We start from the raw sequence: 23,010 nt of genomic DNA on the forward strand, positions 1-23,010 counted from the left end.
ACCCCCCACTCCAGCAACCCTCAGTTTGTTTCCTGAGATTAAGAGTTTCTCATATCAGTGAGGTCATATGATACATGTCTTTCTCTGTTTGACTTATTTCGCTCAGCATAATACCTCCAGTTCCATCCATGTCATTGCAAATGGCAAGATCTCATTCCTTTTGATGACTGCATAATATTCCATTGTATATATATATACCACATCTTCTTTATCCATTCATCTGTCGATGGACATCTTGGCTCTTTCCACAGTTTGGCTATTGTGGACATTGCTGTTATAAACATCGGGGTGCACGTACCCTTTTGGATCCCTACTTTTGTATCTTTGGGGTAAATACTCAGTAGAAGAGAGCAGGATTCTTATATCTGCTTCTTGCAGTATATAAAGATGAAGTCTATAGGGAATGAAGTCTATGAGTATATAAAGAAAATCTGCCCTGACACAGATTTTTAGTTCAAAGTGCATGAGCCCTTTAATGGTCTTTTCAGACAATTATGGATATTCTTCCTTGATAATACACCAGAACTTGACAAATCGTAGTTTCTTAAAGTTTGGCTGCAGTTTGGAATCTGAAATGTATAAATGAACTTTTCATTCTCTGTTACATTAAAATCCACTGTCTTTTAAAATTTTTGAGTAGCTCTGTTTTACTTATCCATGATTTTGTGACATTATGTATTTGTCATTTAGAAAATATTAGTATACTGAGTTAGGCAGATCTTTCAAAGGTTGATACATACTGTTAAACGCTATCAAAAAATCACAGTCATTTATATAATTACCAGTCTCACATGAAAAGCTTTTAAGTGTTGAGATGTCATGCTCACAGTGATGGATACAGTTTTCAAATTCTAATTTTCATTTGAAAGCACAAATTTTTATCACTGGCAGCAATACTTCATTGTAGAGTAAATGCCTGCAAAATACCCAAGTCCAAATAATGATAGTTTGTCTGTTAATGGTTCCCTCAAGTAAAGATATTGTTCTCTGAAAATGAACAGCTAATTCAGTTCACAAATCCACTGATCACACAGTTACTTTTCCTCAAGACCTTATTACACTGACTATGTGCCCTTATTCAGAAAGAATCTTCCCCTAGCAATTTTTAATCTTTAAATTGTTGGATTTTATCTATTTACATTTCGTATCTAATTTTTTTGAAGTTAATGTGTTTTGTCTCTGGCTTCTTTTAAGAGTAGAGAAGAGAAGATATAACCCAGTGTATAAATGGAAGGTTTGGTGTTAGTTAATACAGCTTATACATTATAACAAAAAGAGAAGAAAAAGTTTAGGGTATGTTGGTAGATTGAACAATGTAAATGTGGGGGATATAATATTATAAGTTGCAAAGTCATAAGCTGAAAGTGAGGTGGGGTTGGGGAGGGAGTATTGGAAGAGTAAAGAGAGAAAGGAGAGGAAGTGACAAGGGAAATGTAACAGCATTGCTGGGCCAAAGTGAAGACCTACCTGAAATTTGTAGTCAGGAGTTTAAAGTGAAACTAGTCAGTACAGGGGGTGTGTGTGTGTGCGCGCGCATGCACGCATACATACACATGCATGCCCACCCTTTGGTCAACCTGACCCACAGGTCTGGAGCTCATTTCCACCCGCACCCATTGCTAATAATTAATCCTGGCCTCCCAAGCAAGAAATGGGCTAGATCAAAGGATGAAGTAGGCAATAGAAACCGCTAGGATGTACAGATCCTAGGATGACTTACTGTTTTAAGTCTGTACCAAGTTAAATGAAGGATTATGAAGCTGGTTTGCTTCTGCTAAATATTGATTTTGGGGGGAACATGTCATATGTATGGTGACTGCTATAGGCTATGGCAGGGGAGAGGTAATTGGGGGAAGAAAGAGTAGAAATAGCTAGAATCCAGTAGAGTGTAAGCTTCTGTGTAGGTTCTATGGCGGCCTCTCAAATCCTTTCTCCCCTTACGTCCCTCCCTTTTTGTTCTGGATAGCAAGAAAGGGTCTTGTCTACTGACAGCCCTGGGTGGGCCCTACCATATGATTCAGAGCTCAGAAGAAGGCCTGCTTTCCCGGCTGCATTTCCCTGATGCTGAGTCTGTCCTGGCCCCAGCTTTGATTCACCTAATTATTTTCTCTGGTAATGTACATTCTTCTAGACTGAGACCCACAACCCAATAAAATATTAGTATTTAAAGAGTTTAGGCTTTACAGTTAGCCTTCCTGGTTTCAAACTCTGGCTCTTGAGACTTAATCTCTCTAAATCTTACTTCACAGTATCTATCTCATAAGGTTATGAAAATTATTTGACATAATTCATATAAAACATTAGAACAGTATGTAGACATAGCAAATGCTCCATGAATATTAGGTATCATTATTTGTATTTTTTGAGGAAACACTAGAACTATCACTTAGTTACTGTCTATCAAAGAATATTAGCAGTTCTATTGTCAGCTCTTGTAGAGGTGGTGTAGTGTAATTTCTCACAGCATAGTGCTAGACCAGACTGATTGGATATAAATCCTGATACTGCCACTGACTACTTTGAGGCCTTGACCAGTTTCACTGGTGCGTGCTGCCAGTCTCTTCATTTATACCTCATTTGTGCGTACCTGCCTTATATAGTTGCTCTAAGGGTTATGAGTCAATGCGTAGAACTCATATAAACATCTAAATGCTTAGAATAGTGCCTGGAACATAACAGGCATTCCATAAATTTCTTGCTGCTGTTATTAACTCTAAGAAACCTTGACTCATCCATTTTAGTACCGAGAGGGCCTTAGAATTTAGCACAACTTCTTTTATAGATGAGAATGTGAAGCTCTGAAATTTCACAGCTAGATACTGGAAAATGTTTGTCCTGTATTTCCTAACTCCTGATTTAATGTTCTGTTTGCCATGCTTCCTCCACAAAATGTCTCTATAAAGGGATGTATTAGTAGCATTAACCAGCAAAACAATTACTGTCACTTATGTAACCACATTTAAGGAGCTTTTCTATGCAAATACTACAATTACTAGATGTAAATAACATTTAAATAATTATATTTCTGCCCTTTGGGGCCTTAGGAGAATCCACTGAATATTACACATTACTTGTATAGAAGGAGTATAAATCCATAATGATCCTTCTAAGGATTTTATAACCTACTCCTTTTAATAGATTTGAAATAATGCTCTCCATTGGTAGAAAGGTAATACTATGGGGCATCTGGGTGGCTCAGTCAGTTAAGCCACCGACCCTTGATTTCTGCTCAGGTTATGATCTCAGGATCCTGAGATCAAGCCGCCACCACCACCACCCCCTCAGTCTCTGTGCTCAGTGGGGAGCCTGCGTGTCCCTCTTCTCTCCCGCCCCACTATCATGTGCGTGCACCCACGCGCGCTCTCTCTCTCAAGTAAATACAATTTAAAAATTAAAAAAAAAAAAGACAATACCATGCCTATGATCTACCAGTAGTGAACTCTATAAATTTTGTTTTTCCAGTAAAACTGATGAATTTGTAGAATGATAGCCAGGGTTAAAGGCACAGTCTTAAGCCAGGCTAGCTGTAGTATAAACTCAATCTAAGGATTCCTGTTCCCTTTAAGGGGATGTAACTTTTTGGATAGGCTATTTTTCAAAAGGTATTCTAAACCAAATTAGGGCATGTAAACAAATAATTGAGCCAGTTCTTGATAACTCAAGATCGTCATTATTATTACTGTTTATGTAGTTGCTAAAAATAAAAGGATACCCACATTAGTTCCTAAGGCTGTTTGTTCCCACATCAAATAACTACTTTTTAACAGTTTTATTGAGATGCAATGTGCATATGATAACATTTACCTATTTTAAGTGTGCAATTCAGTGAATATTAGTAAATTTATACAGTTGTGCAACTATTACCACAATCCACTGATAGAACATTTCATCACCACAAATGTTACAATTTTTTATGCAGTCAGTCCCCACTTCTACCCCCAAGCCTAGGCAGCCACTTAACCTGCTTTCCATCTGTATAAATTTATATTTCTGGACATCTCATATAAATGCAATCATATAGTGTATAATCTTGCAGTTCATCCATATTATGGCTTGCATGAATATTTCATTCCTTTTTATTGCTAAATAGTATTCCATGATATGAAATGAATATTCCACATTTTGTGTGTATGTGTGTGTGCTGGCTTCTAGGTGCTCAGCTGTGTTCTAGACTTAGAGATGTTCCAAGATGTATCTATTATTTGGGACTCACAGATAACAAAGTTGAGAAACCCTAATAGGGTAAGGGATAAGAGTGTACATGAGTTTTGGCTCCTGCAGAACCTTTACAAAGTGGGAGAAGAGACAATTTCTTAATAGCAAAGATGCTAAGCAGTCAAAACAGTCCACTACATCAGATGTTTGACCCAAATAAATGAATTGTTTCAATAATATTTGTCATTGTTTTTTGCCTAATTTGCTAAGAAACTGAGAACCTGAGTAGTTCAGCACCCTGAATATCAACAAATGTTCACTACAGAGAATAATTTACATCATTCTTTCTACATTCATGGTTCCCTTGGCATTTACAGATTAAAATTTTAAATTTTAGCTGTTTGTGAGTTATGCACAGTAGTTTGTCATTAGGCCCAGATGTTTCTTTGAGTTGCATTGCTGGTGTGTGGGACCAGCTTCCTTAGCCTAGCAGCTAGATTTCAGGGCTACTGTATTCTTTTCTTGTTTTACCACATAGGAACTAATTCTTATAGATCTGGAGGCATCACACACAGTTTTCAATTATACCTTGTCATATTTTAGGTGCCCTATGCCTCAAGTCTTCTTGCTGATGTCAGTGACCTAGTCTGCTATATTCCTATCTTTAGTCCTTCTATTTTGCTTGCTTTTTATTTTTTATTTTTTTAAGATTTCATTTATTTGAGAGAGAGATAGCAAGAGAGCACAAGGGGGGTGAGAGAGGGTGGGAAGAGGGAGAAGCAGGCTCTCTGCTGAGCAGGGAGCCCAACACAGGGCTCCATCCCAGGACCCTGGGATCGTGACCTGAGCCAAAGGCACTTAACTGACTGAGCCACCCAGGTGCCCCTTTCACTTGCTTTTTAAAAACATTACTTTGCTAACTCATTTTGGTTGTTCTTCATTGTAAACCCCTAAATATCTACCTTATTATAAGGCAGTATCTTTACATTTTCTTCCTTTTTAACTGGAAGAATTATCCTATGTTGTCCAGTACATTTTATGAAAATGTTCATTGAGCTACCTTTCTGCTATTTATAATTCTAATTCAGCTCTTAATTATTTGCATGATAGAGGAGGGCAGTGACATAAATCATAATCTTTGAAAACATGATTTGGCTTAAGAATGAATTAACAGAATTTTTCTCTTTTTGAACATTATCTTTACCATTGTAATTATGCTTTGTTTAGACTAAAATTAGTTTATTGTAAAAATAATTTACATTGTTTAAAAACACACAAAATGATAGGAAAGGAAGTATGGATGTTAGGCTAAGGAATAATCACAGCGGGGTTAAGAGGAAACACAATTTAATACACCAAGCTAGTTTCTACATGTATTAGTTTATCTTATGCCTGAAATGTTGTGATTGTTTGAATATATGAGAAAAGGGGATTGGACAAAAATTATTGAAAAGATGAAGGACTGTCATTTCTTATTTCAGCCTTTAATAACCTCTTTAAATGAACTCTTAGTATCGTCTAGAAAGACTACTTAACAATCTTAACGTTTTATGAAATCCAAAATTTTTTTCCCACAAGGATTTAAAATAGCTATTACATTTGGAGTCTGAGCCCTGTGAAAGATGACTGTATGTCTTTCCAAGATTTTTAAAAGTTGGCACTGTCTTACATGATTCCTGGGCACAGTTTGTTTATTGGATTCTTTTTTCCATGGGTATTCAAAATAAATAGGTACTTGTTATTGAATTGGGAAAAAATAGCATAACTATAAAACCGATTACAGCTTGTACTGGAAAGAATCTTGCCATCTGATTGGAAATATTTTTCCAGTTTGTTGACCTATTTGAAATTCCTAAGAGCTATTTTTCTTTCCAGCTTTCAAACATCAAATTCATTCTGAGGTCAGTTTGGTTGATTCTAGGGACTAAAGAAATGAATAACTTTGGTTTTGTGTTCTCCTTAAAACTTGTCTTAAGGACATATTTATTGAATATTTTAAATGCCACTATGATTACTACTTTGTAATGACTATTTGCACTGGATTAAAAATAATCTTATGAGAAATCATAATTGATGCTTCTCAATCCTGCCCCCACTGTTGCTCTTATTAACCATGTAGTATATGATAGCACTTACCTAGAGTAGTGTTTTTAAAAAGTGTGATCCATGGATACATATGGTATGAAGGTCCTGTTTCTCCTATAATCTTTTAGCATTGTTTATAATATTGTATCTTTGTATTGTTTAGACGTATAAATTCTGATGCATTTCAGATGTCATGTTGGTTTAACCAAAATACCTTATTCCAGTGTTTTTTCAAAACTCATACTGTTTTCTTCATTGTTACTTTTTCTGCAATGGCAAGATAAATCAGTTCCTTAAGTTATCTTTCTCCACTAAAGAGGCCCTCGGGAGAAAAAAAATATGAGCTTTAAGAGTAGTAAAAGGCTTACTGTGTTTTAATCTTTCACAAATAATTATTTAGGAAATGTTTGCTTAAATATCTTAAGATCTTTCTGCATCTATTTCTAATTACTATTAATGGAACCGTATTTCAGTATGCCAGGAACCTTGGTGGAAACTGAGCTGGCATAGGGAGGAAAAGGGGAAAATCTGCCAGTTTTGTCACTGAGCCCTCTTTCTAATGTGCTTCTCCTAACTTTGTTGCTATTGCTTCAGCCCTTCACTGTCTATTGTAAGCAATATGGGAGCTGCCTCCTGACGGGTCTTCCCAACCAGTCCCTCTGCCTTCCAGTTCATCCTTCTTGTTACTTAGAATCCTATAGCTGATTGCTGCCACCATACATATTTAAGATCAATTCCATACTCTTTAAGAGTTGTTATGTAAGGCCTTTTATCTAGCCCTTTCTTATTTCTTTTGATACCCAAACATAAGGAACTACTTTCAGTTTCCTGAATATAATTCATTTCACTCCCCCTTAACTTGTACTGTTCCCTTTGCCCAAAAAGCCTTCCTGGCTCTCATATGCTTTGCTAATTGCTATTTCTCTTTGATTTACCTTTAGTATTGCTTAAATATTAATTCTTCTGTGAAGTCTTTTGACATCCTCTTTCTCCTTGTAGCCATCTTCCCTTGTGTTCTTTATCAGAATATAAGCAAACTTCTGCTTTATATTTAGCTTAGAAAACTACCTTGTATTTGATTTAAGCTTGTAAATTCTTGTAGGTGTAATAGCCATCTGTGGTATTTCTGTAACTTAGAGTGAACAAAGACCCTGAGGATCAAGGGTGAGAAATGGAGTGAATATACAAATGGAGAACGACCTTACAATCCAGAAAGCTGAACAATAACTTTAACAATCGACCCACAGTGGCCAGGACTTGATCAATAACTGCCAGGTTCCCTAATTTTTATCCTTGCTTCCAACTTTGAACCAATCAGAGCAAGCCAAATACGTACCCCCCCCCCCCCCCCCCGCCCCGATCAGCCACATAAGAGGTCCCACTCCTGCTTAGCTCACCTTCAGCTTGCCATGCCAACATCCTCCAATCAGGGCACACTTGAAACCTTCCCTTTTTTCCACTATGAAACTTTCCCATTCTTTAGCCTGCCCTTGAGTTTGCCTGAACACAAGTGATGGTGGCTGACTCCCTTGCCTCTAGCAAGCTGAAATAATAGCCTTTGCTTCTCTCATTTATTTCTATACAAGGGGAAAACCTATTTATTTTATATTTATTTACACCCGAAGAGATTAATGGTAAGTATAGTTTATAAACCGTATTTCTTGTGCTAGCTGTATTTTGTGATTTTTCTGCATGTTTTATAAACATAGAGGTTTATATTTTAAAAAGGTGAAGACAGGTTTTTGTTAAAAGGATTCTCTTGAATGGAAAGATAAACAGAAGAAAAATCTGTCACTTAATAGTAACAAACAAAATCCTAGTCAAATTTTAATCTTACTTGAGATTTTTGTCTCAGATATAGTTTTTAAAATTCTTTATTTGGTTAATTAAACCATAACTTCTTTTAAAAAAATCAATACATGGAAGAGATTTAAACATTAAATGCATTTGGGTTTTATTTATTATGTTGAGCATACTTTTATTCTTGTTTTTAAAATATTAGGTATGCATGTTTAATTTCACTAAGTAATTTTTGCGTCGTTTACTGCTTTTTATTTAACCTATTAGTATAATATACTATATAAATAGATTTCTTACTATTGAACCATGTATATATTCCTAAAATAACCATGCTTGGTTTGGTGAATTATTTTTAATATGTCCACTCATTTTATAAAGCCCCTTTCACTTTTGTAAAGATTCTAAAAATGACCAAAACCTATACCCTGATTGTTTTTTTTTTTGCATACCCTCATTTATATTTCTACAATTGAATGACTAAAAAGGCTACTTTAAATAATTTTGAACCTATGAAAAAGATAGCTTTTTATCTGTCTAGTGCTTTATTTTACTAAAGTTACTCTCAGTTTATTTATTGCTTGAATTTTCTCTTAACAGATATTCCCTTCGGAGAGGTAGCTCCTTCACATTTTTAACACCTGGCCCCCATTGGGACTTCACTTTGGTGAGTAGCTACCTGGGTATTTTATGTCAAGACATTGACAGAATTAATTCCTAGGTTGTCTTTCAGTCTGGTGTACAACTCAGTTGTCTGTACTTCTCTGAATATCTTGAGGTACAGTGTTTCTGTCACCCTCTTTGGCAGCCTAATTTAATTCTTTTCTCTTCTGCTAACAAGCTAAAAACAACTTTTACTTTAAATATAAAACATATTTTAAAAAGTATCAGATTTATTTTTAACCTTATGCAATCCTTTCTCTTATTCCTACCAGTTTTAAAATTAAGAGAATATATTATGAAACATGAAGTTGTTTTTATGTACATACTCTAACAACTTTTTCCTTGGCTGAAAAATATAAAAGTGATTGCAGATGATATATATGTTGAATGAATTATTTTCTTATTAATCATCCTAGAATCCTAGTCTCATTATTTTTAGAATGAGACTTTACAGAATGAGACTTTACAGAGGCATCTAACTGTGCAAAATGACACCAGACAGTTGATTCTTTTTGTAATTAAAAACTCATTACCTTATAATACTCATATAAATAATGTATGTACAAATAGAACATGATTCTTATGTTTTCTTATTTGGAGGAAATAGCAAAAATCATTCTGTTTCTAGTTTGCCAAGCTTTACCTGATTGTGTGCTGATGGGTTCAGCAATACATATTTAATTCTCACTCTGTTCTTTTGTATTTAATTTATATTTCTATTGGGGACTTCTGTTTGAGATTTCTGTACTCTTATACAAGTTACTTATATTAATTGGTCAGTAAAGCATTCATAGCAAGAGTCTCCTGATTTTAATACAGTTCTCTATTCTCCTTGAGACTTTTTTCATCTTGTTTTTTTCCCTTAGTAGTTGACAAGCCTAAACTCAAACAGAAAAACTTTAGTAAAGAAGGGTCTCCAAACTTGATTTTGCGACCTATCAGCAAAAATATTTTGAACACGTACACCTGATATATTTATTTAGGATTTTTATGTATGTACCACCATTATTAACTAATAATGCAAAGCACAGTACTCAACCTACGGTGAAGTTCATGATAGTGGATATAAGTCTATATTTCAAATAGCCATGACATTTTCACAGTGTGCAGTCAATTTCTGGGAACTGATTAGATCACCATTGTCTAACCTTATAATGTGGGTGATGATGAGTTCATCTGTGTATTAAATATTAGTAAAGCTTATTTTTAAGGGTTAATAAATACATAAAACCAGAAGTTCTAACATTTTCCTCCTGCATCCAGGGAAAATATCTTGCATGTCCTTTGGGATGGGTACATCCCACTTGGGAAAAACACTTTTGTAGCGTTCTCTCATTACAAAAGAAATAGCTCAGTTCATGTATTAAAATGTTTGGAATGTGATTAAGGAGTACTAAGAGGGAGATTTATAAACTTTCACATACATAGTTTAAGAAAAGAAAAGAACAAAAGTAAGCATCTAACTCAAGTAATTAGAGAAAGAAAAATAGAATGAACCAAAGAAAATAGAAGGAAAAATGAGAATGGATAAAAATAAAATCAGCACCCAGTCATGATAAAATTCTTGGCAAACGGGGGAATAGAACTTTCTTAGCCTGAGACCTGCCACAAACAACATGTTTTGTAATGATAATATGTTAGAAACATTCCCTTAAAATTTTGAAAAAAAGCCTGCTGTCAACATGTCTATCCAGCATTGTACTGGTGCTTCTAGCCAACACAGTAAGACAGGAAAACAAGTGGTATTCAAATTCAAAAGGAAGAGACAGTAGGATTTCATTACTTAGGGACAATATGACTATCTACATAGACTATCCCAGAGAATATTAATAGCAGCTATTAGAATTAATAAGAGTTCAAGCAAGATTACTGGCTATAAAGTTTATAAAAAGGAGTCAGTAAAATGTGTATATATATGGCAATAAACAAATGTAATTTGTAAAGATGCTTTTATTGAAATAAAAATTTTTTAAACTATGAATAAATCTATGAAAAGATCTGTGAGATTTTTATGGGAAAAATTGGAAAGCATTAATAAAGAATATAGACACTAAAGTAAATGGAAAGATAGTCATGTAAGGAAAGGCTCAATAACATAAAAATGTTAGTACTCCCCCTATTAATTTATAAATTCAGTACAGTGCAGTTCTGATAGAAATCCCATTAGAATGTAAGAGATCTCATTCTACAATTCAGGAAGAAAAGTAGAAAGCCCAGAGCAGCAAAGGTATTGTACAAGTCAGGGAACATATGACTTAAATGGATTAGCTGTTAAGGCTTACTCCACAGGTACAGTAATTATGGAACCACAATGTGGATGAAGGTCTAGGTAGATAGGCCAACGTCATAAGATCAAGAACCCAGAAACTGACATATGTATGAGAACTTATTGCATTGTAGACATTAGAAGGAATGGTGCCTGCAACAATGGTATTAGCAGTGGGGACAGTTAGATATGCCATCTTATACCATATACAAACAAATAAATTCTGGATGGATTGAATATGTAAATCAGAAAAGCAAAACTTTAAAATATTTGAAAATATAGTAGAATGTTTTAAAATCTGTTAAATGTCTTTATACATATGCAAATACATGTACATGATTTTATATAAATGCATAAGTACAATCATGAATGAGCTTTTCCCTCAGTACACTTCTTTTTGTTTGGCAGTTTCCTCCTTCTTTCCTCTCTTCTCCCCTGTCAATCCTTCCATCCCCAACCTCCACTCTAACCCGTGTCAGCAATACCATACCTATCCTTCTGTGTTTTGCTCATATAATTATTTACACACACACACACACACACAGCCTTACAAATAAGATACACACATGCAGGATCTTTGCTTTGTTTTTCAAAATTAGGATCATATTATTCATATTTTTCTAGATCTTCTGGATATGACCTTAGGATCAATAAAGATTTTTTGTCAACTCATTTTTAGTTTTTTTCCAATCCTGACTTATATTGTTCTTTCAGGTCTTCTATCATTTTCTTAATGTCTTTTAGCTAACTTTGGAATAGTATGTCATAGTTTTGCTCTTCTTCTTTGAGTATTTCGTTCTCAAGTGCTTTCATTCCCTGTAGGGACGTTATTCTTCCCCTTTTCCCATTTTTCTTAGAGTTATTTCGTGTAAGATTTGACTTGGAGAATTTTCTGTTCATTTTAATGTGAATTTAGTTTTTCTGAACTTTACAAAGAGGTTTGGTTCAGATAACTTTTCTAACTTCACAGAGAGAAGCTCCCTCTCTACTTTTTATGGCGCCTTGCTTCTGTGATTTCCAGGCTCCATCTATTTTCCCCACTTCCATCTGAACTCTATCTTTCCTTTTCTCTGTTGTCCCTGTCCTGCTCCATTTTGATTCCACTACCACCAGTTTCTCCTTGGGGTGGAGTCAGGTCCTGGAAGGGCACCCTGGCTGGTCAGTTTTGAGAGTTCACAAGAGCTAGACTGTGTCACAGGTAATCTGAAAAGTTATTTTGAGGTGTGAGTGGGTGATGTGTTACTTAAGGATTCTTCTTCAATAGGGATGAAGGACAGAAATGAGATTGTACACAGTTTTGCCACTATAGGCACCAGCCGGGCTGAGTGAGGATGATGAATGATAACTACAAGTGTGTTGTCTCCCAGCAGATAAATCCTGCTTCAGGCAACAAGTCTTAATTACTTTGGGCCATGAGAAAAGGGTATTTTTTTTTGAGTGAAGACCCTCCCCCCTCCATAGGATAAATAATGTGTTCGTTTTTAAAAAAAATTGTTGCCTTTATGTTTAAAACATATTTTACTTTTTCTCATAACAAGTAGTCAGTCCTTGACTTACATAAGAGTTCTGAAAAAACTTTATATAAGGTTTTTGAATAGGGTGGAACTTCGCAGCATGAGATGATTCAGGCTGGGGGGACTATTTAAACAGTATGCTAGAGATAATTTATGAGCATCCCTCAAAAATAATTTTTTTTTCAAAAATAATTTTCTTATGAGTACAGCTTCACTTTTTTAAAGTGATTTTTCTGGTTTTATGAGGTCTTTGTTTAATGAAGTAACATGCATTCCTTCTATATAAGAATGAAATCTTTTTTTTCATATAGAAAAGAAAGCGGAGAGCAAAAGACGATGATGTCGTAAGCCTTAACAGCCTTGATCTGAAGGTAAGCCTTCCTGCTCTGTCAAAGCATTTAAAAATATGCAGATAGTGTTTTATTTTTGTGCTATAAGGATAATGAATGCTAATTTTTAAAAAAATTATAAGTGCAAAACTGAATAATATGGGCTCTTACAGGTATCTTCCTTTTTTCTGTTGTACTTTTTGTTAAGAATGAGGTAAAAGCCTCCGTAAGAACAATGTTAGGCTTTAGCTAGTGATCTCACACTCAGATGCCTAAAGAGGCCAGGCGTACGGTGTATGCAAGGAGGAAGGAAGGGAGGGACTGTGGTGGAAAAGAGAAATGTGCCCTCCTGCAAGAGGCAGCTGCTATTGTGCTCTAGCCCACAGCTCCTTGTAGGACTGTCAAAATCTGGATTTTTATGTGAAATCTCCCAGTCTTTATATGTTGGACCATGCAAACCAAACAGCTCGTCTGCGGGTCCGAAGTGGCTGTGCATTTCCAATGTGTGACATGTGACTAAAATCCAGTGCACACTTAAAAAATAATTATGTATCCTTTTATGTAAAACTGTAGTTAAGTCCCAAAACCTGGTATCTATGGAATTACTTAGTCCATTTTTAACAGTTGGCAAACTTTACAGAACCATCTTGGTTTTAAGGAACCTTTTTAAAGATTGTTACATAAAAGTTACACATATTTTAAGCGGGATTTTAAAAATGTTTGACATCATGTGTAACGATGGCAAATTTTTATAGGTCTGCCCGTCAACGTTTTACCAAATCCAGCAAGCCAGATTTGGGGAGATGGGGTTGGCATGTGTACATACATAATATGTTTATGGAAGAACTCTGTGTTTTAAGTGTTAGGCTTTTTGCAAAACAGTTTTAGTTAACATTTAAAAATCCTATATTCGAAGAAAGAAAAAAAAGGATGAAATGGCAACCCTGAGTATTTTTAGGTATGCTTCAAATCAGATCACACACAGAAATAGTATTTATAGTTTGCCACAATAAAATCCATGGTCAAATCTACTTAAGTATAATCCTCCTTTTGTTTATCCCAACTTCAGCAGTTCCCATCATGCAATCAGATTCTTCTCATTTTATCTATCTACTTGCCTCCTCTCCCCTGGATTATTTTGAAGAAAATCCTTTACTTTGTATCATGTTATCTGTGTCATCAGATTGAGTGTTCACACTTCCCTTGATTTGTCTTACACCTTTTTTGTTTTGGTTTTGTTCATTTTGTCTGTTTGAATTGGAATTCATATAAGGTCCATATATTCTGATTCTCTCTTCAGTGTCTTTTAATCTGTAGGTTCCCTCTCTAGCTGCTTTTTTTTTTTTTTGGATTTTTTGTTCTTGCATGTGTAGAGCCCTTCACATCCTGCATGTTCATGATTGCATCTCCATGGTATCATTTCTTCTGTTCCTCTCTTTCCTTTATTCCTAATAAACTGATAGATCTAGAGATTGTTTTGGTCTCTGTACTTCCCTCGGAAGGTACTTTTTGTGATGTTGTGCAAATTAATTATCATTGCCTGGATTTATTTAGTCATTGAGGGCTGCAAAGTGGTGACATTGTGCCTTTATCAGTCATCTTTATTAACTAGAAAACTTCTGTAAAAAGAAAACTCCCTTTGGGGTGCCTGGGTGGCTCAGTTGGCTAAGCATCTGCCTTTGGCTCGGGTCATGATTCCAAGGTGCTGAGATCGAGCCCCACATTGAGCTCCATGTTAGGCTCCCTGCTCAGTGGGGAGCCTGCTTCTCTCTCTTCACACACACACACACACCCCCACTCATGTACGCTTTCTTTCAAATAAATAAATAAAATCTTCAAAAAAAGAGAGAAAACTCCCCTCACCATCCTTTTATCAGTTTTCAAGTGATGAGTTTTATTCATTAAAATTCTCTAAAAGTAATTAATGATTTTTTAATATGATTATGAACTTACAGATATTAGCACATTTGTAGTGTTTTGATCCATTTCAGTTATTAGTCTTACAATGCTCAAATTACCCTATCTTTGGCTTCAGGATGGCTCCAATGTCCTTATTTCCCCCAGTTTTCAGATATAATTGACATTTAACATAATGTAAATTTAAGGAATGCAATATATTGATTTCCTGTATCCTTTGACATGACCCTCACTTTATATCTAGAGACTGAATGGCCCCCTTTCTTCCAGGATGACAAGTTCTTCCAGGCCCACTTGTACATTTTGTTGTTGTTTCTGCTCCATACCTGGAAACAGTCATTTCTAAAAACCCTGGTTTCCTTAGGAAATGGTAGAGGCTTAAACCTGAACATTATGAACACTCCTTGTTGCTATATTGATTCTTGTTTCTGTGCCTTTTTAATGGACAAAGCTAGGAAATGTGTATCACTTTTTCAGATAAAATAAATTTTGAGTTTATACTGATATTTCAGATTTGAGGCTACAGTGTTTTTTATTCAGTTGCATTAATCTTACTATCTAGATCTCTCAGCCACACCAAAAATTTAGGTCTTGGGGACACTGACATAATTTCTCACTTGATTTACTCACAGTTCAAAGACAACAGTCTACATTACTGCAAATTGCTACTGCATTACTATAAATGAAACAATTACTAAAAACATTGTATGTTTTATTTTTCAGGTTTTTTGTTTTTTACATATAAATTATATGTACAACTTACTGTGTTTTTAAATTATTGTACTAGTACTTTTTTTAAAAGAGAGTGTGAGCAGGGAGGGGCAGAGGGAGAGGGAGCGAGAGAATCCTCAAGCAGACTCCCCACTGAGTGTGGAGCCCAATGTGGGGCTCAATCCCAGGACCCTGAGATCACGACCTGAGCCAAAACCAAGAGTTGGATGCTTAACTAACTGCACCACCAAGGTGCCCCTGAACTAGTACTTTTCTATGTGTAATTATGACAACAACTCACTTGTTCCTTTTTATTTTCAATTTTTAAGAACTACTTTTTAAACTTAATTTTTCTTATAATCACATAACAAAATTGTATGGAATTTCAAAGTAGTTCCACAGGATTCTTGTTTCTATTCCTAGATCTTCTACCCTACTTCTTTCTTCTGTACAAAATCCCTTTATTCCTTTTTTAAATGTTATGGTTTATTCTTTCACTTTTTAAAAATAGAAGCAATTGCATGTATATTTGTGTATCCCACTCTCTTGGCTAAACAGTAGCATGCTGTCTTTCATTATATGCTCTATTTTATTCTTTCCTTATTTGTTTTACTTGTGTGTTTTTGCTTTGGTATGTCTTTCCATATTTAGGAAGGTTCATGTTTTTGTTCTCTTGGATATTTTTGCCTTCAGTTTCCTCTTTTTTTAGCTATTGTAAATTGGTTCATTCCTATAAGCATTATTATAATCAACTAACACCTCTTCTCCCTCCTCTCCTTCTCCCCTGTTAATAAACTAAAGTAATATCTCTTTATTCTAAATTAATACATTTAAAGTATTTAGTACTTACTTTGTTTTTCCTGTACAGTCACCATTTTCCATGTTTTGAACATAGTTTTACTGTATCTACAAGATCAGAGCATATAGCCATTGCAGATTGTGCTGTGTACCCTGGTAACCATTTTTAGGCAAAATGTATATTGAATGCTGAGCACCAGTTCTAGGTTTTTGGTTTCCTGAAACTCATTTTCTAGCAAAGGGGTCAGCAAACTGTAGCCCACAAACCATATCTGACCTGCTCGTTGACTTACATATATTGTTAATGGCTGCTTTTAAAAACACTAGTGTCAGAGATTGAGTAGCAGTGACAGGGACCATCTGACGTACAGAGACTGAAATATTTACTATTTGGCCTTTTACAGAGAGTTTGTTGACCCCTGCTGTAGACTTGAGTAAATTCAGATGACTTGTTCTCATAGTTTTTGTCATTTTTTTTCCATTCCATTGTTTTCTGTCCCCTCCCTGATTTTTACTTAGATTTTTTTAATCTTTTATATTTATCACTTTCTCTCAAAATATTTTCTATCTCTTTATAAAATCTTCTTAAAATTTTTTTTTTTTTTTTTAGTAGGCTCCATGCCCAGTGTGGAGCCCAGTGCGGGGCTTGAACTCACGACCCTGAGATCAAGACCTGAGCTGAGATCAAGAGTCAGATGAGCCACCCGGGCTTGTCTTCAAACTTGTCTTCCCTTTTGTCTTTTTTTTTCCTCTTAATGCAGTAGACGGATTTTTTTTATTCTGAAATAATTTTTCTTCTATTTTTAATTCTTTTTTTAGTTCTATCACCTCATTGCAAATCTTCCTTTCTCCACCCATCTAATTTCTGATTTTTAAGTTCTTTCATAGCTTCTATAATTTTTTTAATTTATTTTATGCTATAGAGACATTATTCTACTTCACATTTTCTGTATTCTTATAATAGTTTTAAAGGGATTCATTATTCTCTTCTTTCCTCATTTTTTAAGTCCAGTAAATTTTCCTGTCTTAAAGGTGAGAGGAGTGAGCCCTGGTAGCCTGTCTTCACCTTCATAGCTCCAGAGCTCCCTCTTCTGTTGTCTTCACAAAGTGGTTTTTAACAATACAGCCTCACACTTTCTGAGATCTTTTTTGCTCCCTCGTTTTTATCTGTTTTTTCTTGTGTTAGCTTCAAGAGTTTAAATGGCCCAGACTGCTAACCTCATTGCATGGAAGGGTCCTTGCTCTCCGCTCAAGAATTTGATCATGGAGTCCTTCCCAGGTTAGACTACTGTCCTCAGACTAGCATGCTAGTGAGGGGCTCCCTGTTCTCAAGGCCATCAGAGGAGCCCAGTTGCCTTCCCTTTGGTTCCATGTGTGGGTCTCATAGTGGTCCTGTTTGTAACTATCTGACAAACAAAAGGTTTTGGGGGGGAAGCACTGTCTCTTCATTTTGTTGTAGATTGAGTTTTCTGTTTTGTTGTGTTGCTCTAGCTGCCCTTTTTTTTTTTTTTTTTTTAAACTTTAAAGAGTGAAAACCTGTCAAAGATTTAATTAATATATTAATGAGTGAGCCAGCAGAAACGCTGAAGGATTCTAATTACTGGAAGAAAGAATGGTGAAGGGGCGCCTGGGTGGCTCAGTCGGTTAGGCATCTGACTTCAGTTGGCATGAGTCATGATCTCAGGATCCTGGGATTGAGCCCCATGTGGGGCTCTGCGCCCAGTGGGGAGTCTGCTTGTCCCTCTCCCTCTGCCCCTTCGCCCGCTCATGCTCTCTCTCTCTCAACTAAACAAATAAAATATTTTTTAAAAAAAGAATGCTGGAATAAGATTGCTAAATTAGATACAAAACAGATTAATATCCTCATCTACATATCTACCTACAAAATGTATTTGCACTGCTCTCAGTTTTCTACAGTTAACATCTGCCCTTACAGAGTCGCAAAACCTGATTAGTAACAAATGGTGAATCAGACAAGATGCATGGCCCTAGAAGATGAGATCATCCACTGAGAGGACATGCAGGCACCCTTTATATCTGATTTCAAGTTTTGGATATTTTCTTTTATTGCTAATCCTTTCCTTAATTTTACCACCTTTCTAATTCTGATTTATGCTCTTTTATAGCTAGTCTTGGAATATTATAGTTTTTTTGTGAGCACGTTTTTCTACCACGCCTTTATTTTTTTGTAGGGATATTATTTTTTCCCTTATACCTTTTTTCCTTATGAAAACTTAATATGGGATTTGACTGTGATTCTTTTCTATTGGTCATTACCACATGAAAATGGCTTTAGAAAGGAGGAGTGAGTCAGGAGAGCTTTTCTAGCTTCATGACCCTAAACTTCCTCTTCCGTTGTCTTTAACAAATGATAAATGTAGATATACTTTGAGTTCTCCAGGATCTGTTTTCCTCCTCAACTTTTATCAGAACTTTCTCTTTACCTGTGTGTCACCTCTATTCCACTTGACTTGAATCTGTTCCCAGAACTTGCACCACAGTGTAGGGCTTTGTCCTGGAAGGGAGCTTTGAAAGTCCTAAGCTCATGTGTTCCAGCCATGAACCCCCCTTACTGCCACCCTTGAGTAGATAAAACCCTTCCCAGTTTCAATTGCCGTGCTCACAATGACCCGCCTAACTCTGCAGCTGTAGCAAGTAGCTGTCGATAGTTTCAGGGTTCTTCTCTACTCAGATCTGGCAGATGTTTTGTTTTTCTCTGCTTTCTCTTCTGATGCTATATAAGTCTTATAGTTAGTTGTTGGTAGTTTATCCACATTAACTTATATTTTTGGGTTCATGGGGATGTGTACCTTGTTACATGGTGCTATACATATTGACCTTGGGGTTTTGATTTTGCTGTCCTTGTTCTGTGTGTTTTTATGGAAGAATTTGGAAAAATTGTAAAACTATGTCACTGCCATCACCTTAGTCCCAGAATTATGACTCCTATATTTTATTCCCAATGTGAAAGGCAAATTTAGCTTTCTTCTGAACCCACTATAATTTTAGCAGATTTTATTGACATTGAATTGACTGGAATTATTTGAATTGCTATAATTTTTAGAATAGATTGTATATTATGCACTGATACTAATACTCATCAACTAGCCAAAAGATAAGCTTTTTATTTTCCTTCAAAATTTATCAAGTTTGGGGCAATGGTTATACATTCGCATATACTGTTGCTATGTTCTTCAAACTATGGAGTTATATTCAAGAAAGAAATCCTTATAAAAGTTTGATTACATTAACCAGGCCTACCTACATGCCATGATAGAGTCTCCATTTCTTCCAAACCTAAGGAATCATGTACAACTATGTACAACTATGATAAGAATGAATTTGAAATAATAATTTATTGAATATCTTTGTATACTCAAAACTTCGCTAGGGTCTGGTCTAAATTCTTTTATTCTTTTATTCTCTTTTTTTTTTTTTTTTTTTTTGATTGCACAACCATTTTATGGAGCACCCACAATGTTCCAGGTCCTATACTTAACCTTAGAGATAAGACTATATCCAAGCAGGAAATGAGAACCTCTGACAAAATCATGCCTGCATAGATTATAGAAGTATGATAGTGTTAGAGGAATGGGAGGGAGAAATAGAAGATTTGGGGAGGTTTTGATTTGGAGTTGGGTTTTTATGAAAGTGAACATGAACTGGGAAAACCAACCCCAGATGGAGAAGGGGTGTCTAAAAATGCCAAGAATTAAAATGAGTTATGTATGTGTAAGGAATGATAAATTCTTTGGAAAGAGTCAAATATATGAGGAAGAACTAAGAAATGAAGTAGTACAGAGGATTAATTGGCCAGTCAATTTGAAAGCTGAAAGTGATTGGCTGAAGAGTTTATTGACCTATGAAAATCAACAGAAAAGACATTCTGGATTCTTGAACTGATTTTCTGCAGTTATAGTCCTTCCATCTCTGTAGAAAGTACTGGTTAGTGAAGACCTGGTACAGAGTCTGGAGGCCTGGAATGGGAGTGATGACTGTGGAAATGAAAAGAGCATTCCTAAGGTTTCATCTTCATCAGTTTTTTCTTCTTACTTAATGATCTTTCTTTGGAGAGTTCATTCACTCACCAGATTCAGCTGTCTGTAACTGATGACTCCCTAATCTGAATCTTTAAGCCAGATTACAGTCCTGATTTTCACATCCCTTTATCCGGTTGCTTCAAGAGATATAGCCTTGTAACTGGCCTCCCTGCCTATAGCCTCTTTATGATGCCATATTGATTTTCTTTGGTCTTTTTTTTTTTTTAAGGGGGGGGGCACATGCCCGTGTGTGCAGGTGTGGGAGGGGCAGAGGGAAGGAGAGAGAATCTCAAGCAGACTCCATGCCCAGGGTGGAACCCAACATGGGCTCGATCTCATGATCCTGAGATCATGACCTGAGCCGAAGTCAAGAGTCCTGATGCTTAACCGACTGAGCCACCCAGTCGCTCCTCCTTGGTCTTTCAGTACCTTGCTTAAATTCTTTAAGTAGCTACTCATTGCTTTAAAGATAAAACCCAAATGTTACTTAACATCTAATCCCCATTATGATGAGCTCCATACTCCATCTCTCCAAAATATGTCTCTTATCATATTCCCTGTTTCCTTTCCCTTGTACATCCTTACTCCTTTTCTTTGTCTGGAGATTGCCTGCCTATCCCCACTCAGGCATTATATCCAGGAACCCTTCCCAGAGTCTTAACCCCTCTCCCTGTATCCCACCCCTACCCATCTAGCCTGGTTACCCCTCCCATAAGCCCTCTAGGTAGGGAAAATTGAATAGAAGGAGCAAATTAGGATTTCATGAGGAGGAAAGAAGTCAGCAATGAAGTTCTGATGATCACAGTAGCATTAAACTGTATTTATACCTTGAAAATAATTACTCAACTCTGGCTGTAGGTCAGAGTTACCCAGAGAGTTTTTAGGGGAGGAAATGTGCTGCTAGGCCCTATCCCAGACTATGTGAATGTGAGGAGATGGGGGAATGAGGATGGGTGCCTTTGGGACCTAAGAACATCTGGGTTTTGTTTTTGTTGTATAAGTTGTCCCAGCCATTCTTAGGTATAGCCAGAACTTAACCATTAAGTTAGAATGTGACATTCTTAAAGTTGTCCCTCTCCCCAAAAACGTGCCCTGAAATGGATACTCTGCCAACTCTCCCAGCCCTGTGTTTTGCATGGCCTTTCATCTAAATATAATAGTTATTATGTAATATGCTAAATATGATCAGTTTGTATTGTCTTTTGAGGCCTGTTGCTGGGAGCCATTACTTTATTTACCTCTGTACTTCAGTCACCTTGCCACATGGCCTGACACATAATAGGTGCTCAGTAAATATTTAATGAACAGATAAAGTAGTATAGATCATATGAATCAAGACTTTGGACTTAGGTAAACATATAACATGAGCATTGTGTTACATATTTTGATTTTGGATATCTTACATTAAGAATTTAATACTGATGTTAAGGATTTGTCATGTAGGGGATCATTGGCTATTTTGTTGTGAAGTTGTGGTTGCTTATTAAATTTGTCTCTAAGTAAAATTTTAGCACTATCTTTTATCAGGTTGCCTTACTACTATATTATGTATAAAATTATTCATTTTAAAAGGAACACAGTATTTGTTTTCCAAAGGTGTTTCTCAGCTCTGTTTGTTAGCAACCATAACCTTGCCCTTTTCTTCTGATAGTGAAGAGTCCAAAGTGACTTTTTACTTTGTTAATGTAAAATAATCTGGGATGAGTTAAGACTGAGTCATATTTTTATGACCAAAGTGTTCTTTAACTCTGTTAGTGATCAAAACACAAACCAGAACACTTCATATATATATACCAGAACACTTCAAAAGAAATGTGTATGTTTATGTATATATATATATATGGTTCATTCTTTTTCAGAATGTTCAGATTTAGGGATTTCATTTTCTTATAAGTTAAATAGTATATTGAAGGGTTATACTTTGAGTATTGGTGTACTATGTAAATTTTAGATTAAACATAATAAGTTATGTATATTATTCCTAATAAATTATATTAAAAACATTTGTGGGCACCTGGGTGGCTCAGTTGTTAAGCATCTGCCTTCGGCTCAGGTCGTGATCCCGGGGTCCTGGGATCGAGGCCCGCATCGGGCTCCCTGCTCCGCGGGAAACCTGCTTCTCCCTCTCCCACTCCCCCGGCTTGTGTTCCCTCTCTCGCTCTCTCTCTCTCTGTCAAATAAATAAATTAAAAAAAAAAAAAAAAAAAAAAAACAACATTTGTGGTTGGGATTACAATAGTCTTGTCAGTTCCTGGATTAATAAAATCTCACTTTTGACAAACCCACCTCTTAGACCATGACAGGTAATTGGTAATTTTTCTGAGGCACAGATTTGAATAATTTGAAGCTAGCTGGCATGCTAAAGCTAGTGGCTTAACTTAGTATTTTTTTTAAAGATTTATTTATTTGAGAGAGAGAGGGAGAAGAGGCAGAGGGAGAAAGTCTTCAAGCAGACTCTACACTGAGTAGGGAGCCTGACTCGGGGAGAAGCTTGACTCAGGGTCACAACCCTGAGATCATGACCTGAGCAGAAACCAAGAGTTGGAGGCTTAACCCACTGTGCCAGCCAGGCACCCCTAGTGGCTTAACTTATGAATAAGGCTAGCTTACTGCCCCCCATCTTGCATTTTGATATAACTTATGATCTCTACTGGTTGCCCTATAACATAACATAATAAAACATTGTTTCTCTGTGACATAGGTCCAAAAAATGAAGCCAACTGCTGGTACAGGTG

At 36.0% G+C, this 23,010-nt stretch overlaps 1 protein-coding gene across 1 annotated transcript in view; it reads left to right on the forward strand.

The window, feature by feature from the left end:
* The window catches only part of NET1 (neuroepithelial cell transforming 1), a 72,818-nt gene that overhangs the window by 20,868 nt on the left and 28,940 nt on the right, over positions 1-23,010 (forward strand). Inside the window, exons 2-3 of the mRNA XM_032425937.1 lie at positions 8,638-8,704; positions 12,792-12,851. Coding sequence (XP_032281828.1) covers positions 8,638-8,704; positions 12,792-12,851 — 127 coding nt within the window. The remainder of the gene's footprint in view (positions 1-8,637; positions 8,705-12,791; positions 12,852-23,010) is intronic.

Source organism: Phoca vitulina, unplaced genomic scaffold (assembly GCF_004348235.1).
Source record: "Phoca vitulina isolate PV1807 unplaced genomic scaffold, GSC_HSeal_1.0 scaffold33, whole genome shotgun sequence".
Taxonomy (NCBI): Eukaryota; Metazoa; Chordata; class Mammalia; order Carnivora; family Phocidae; genus Phoca; species Phoca vitulina.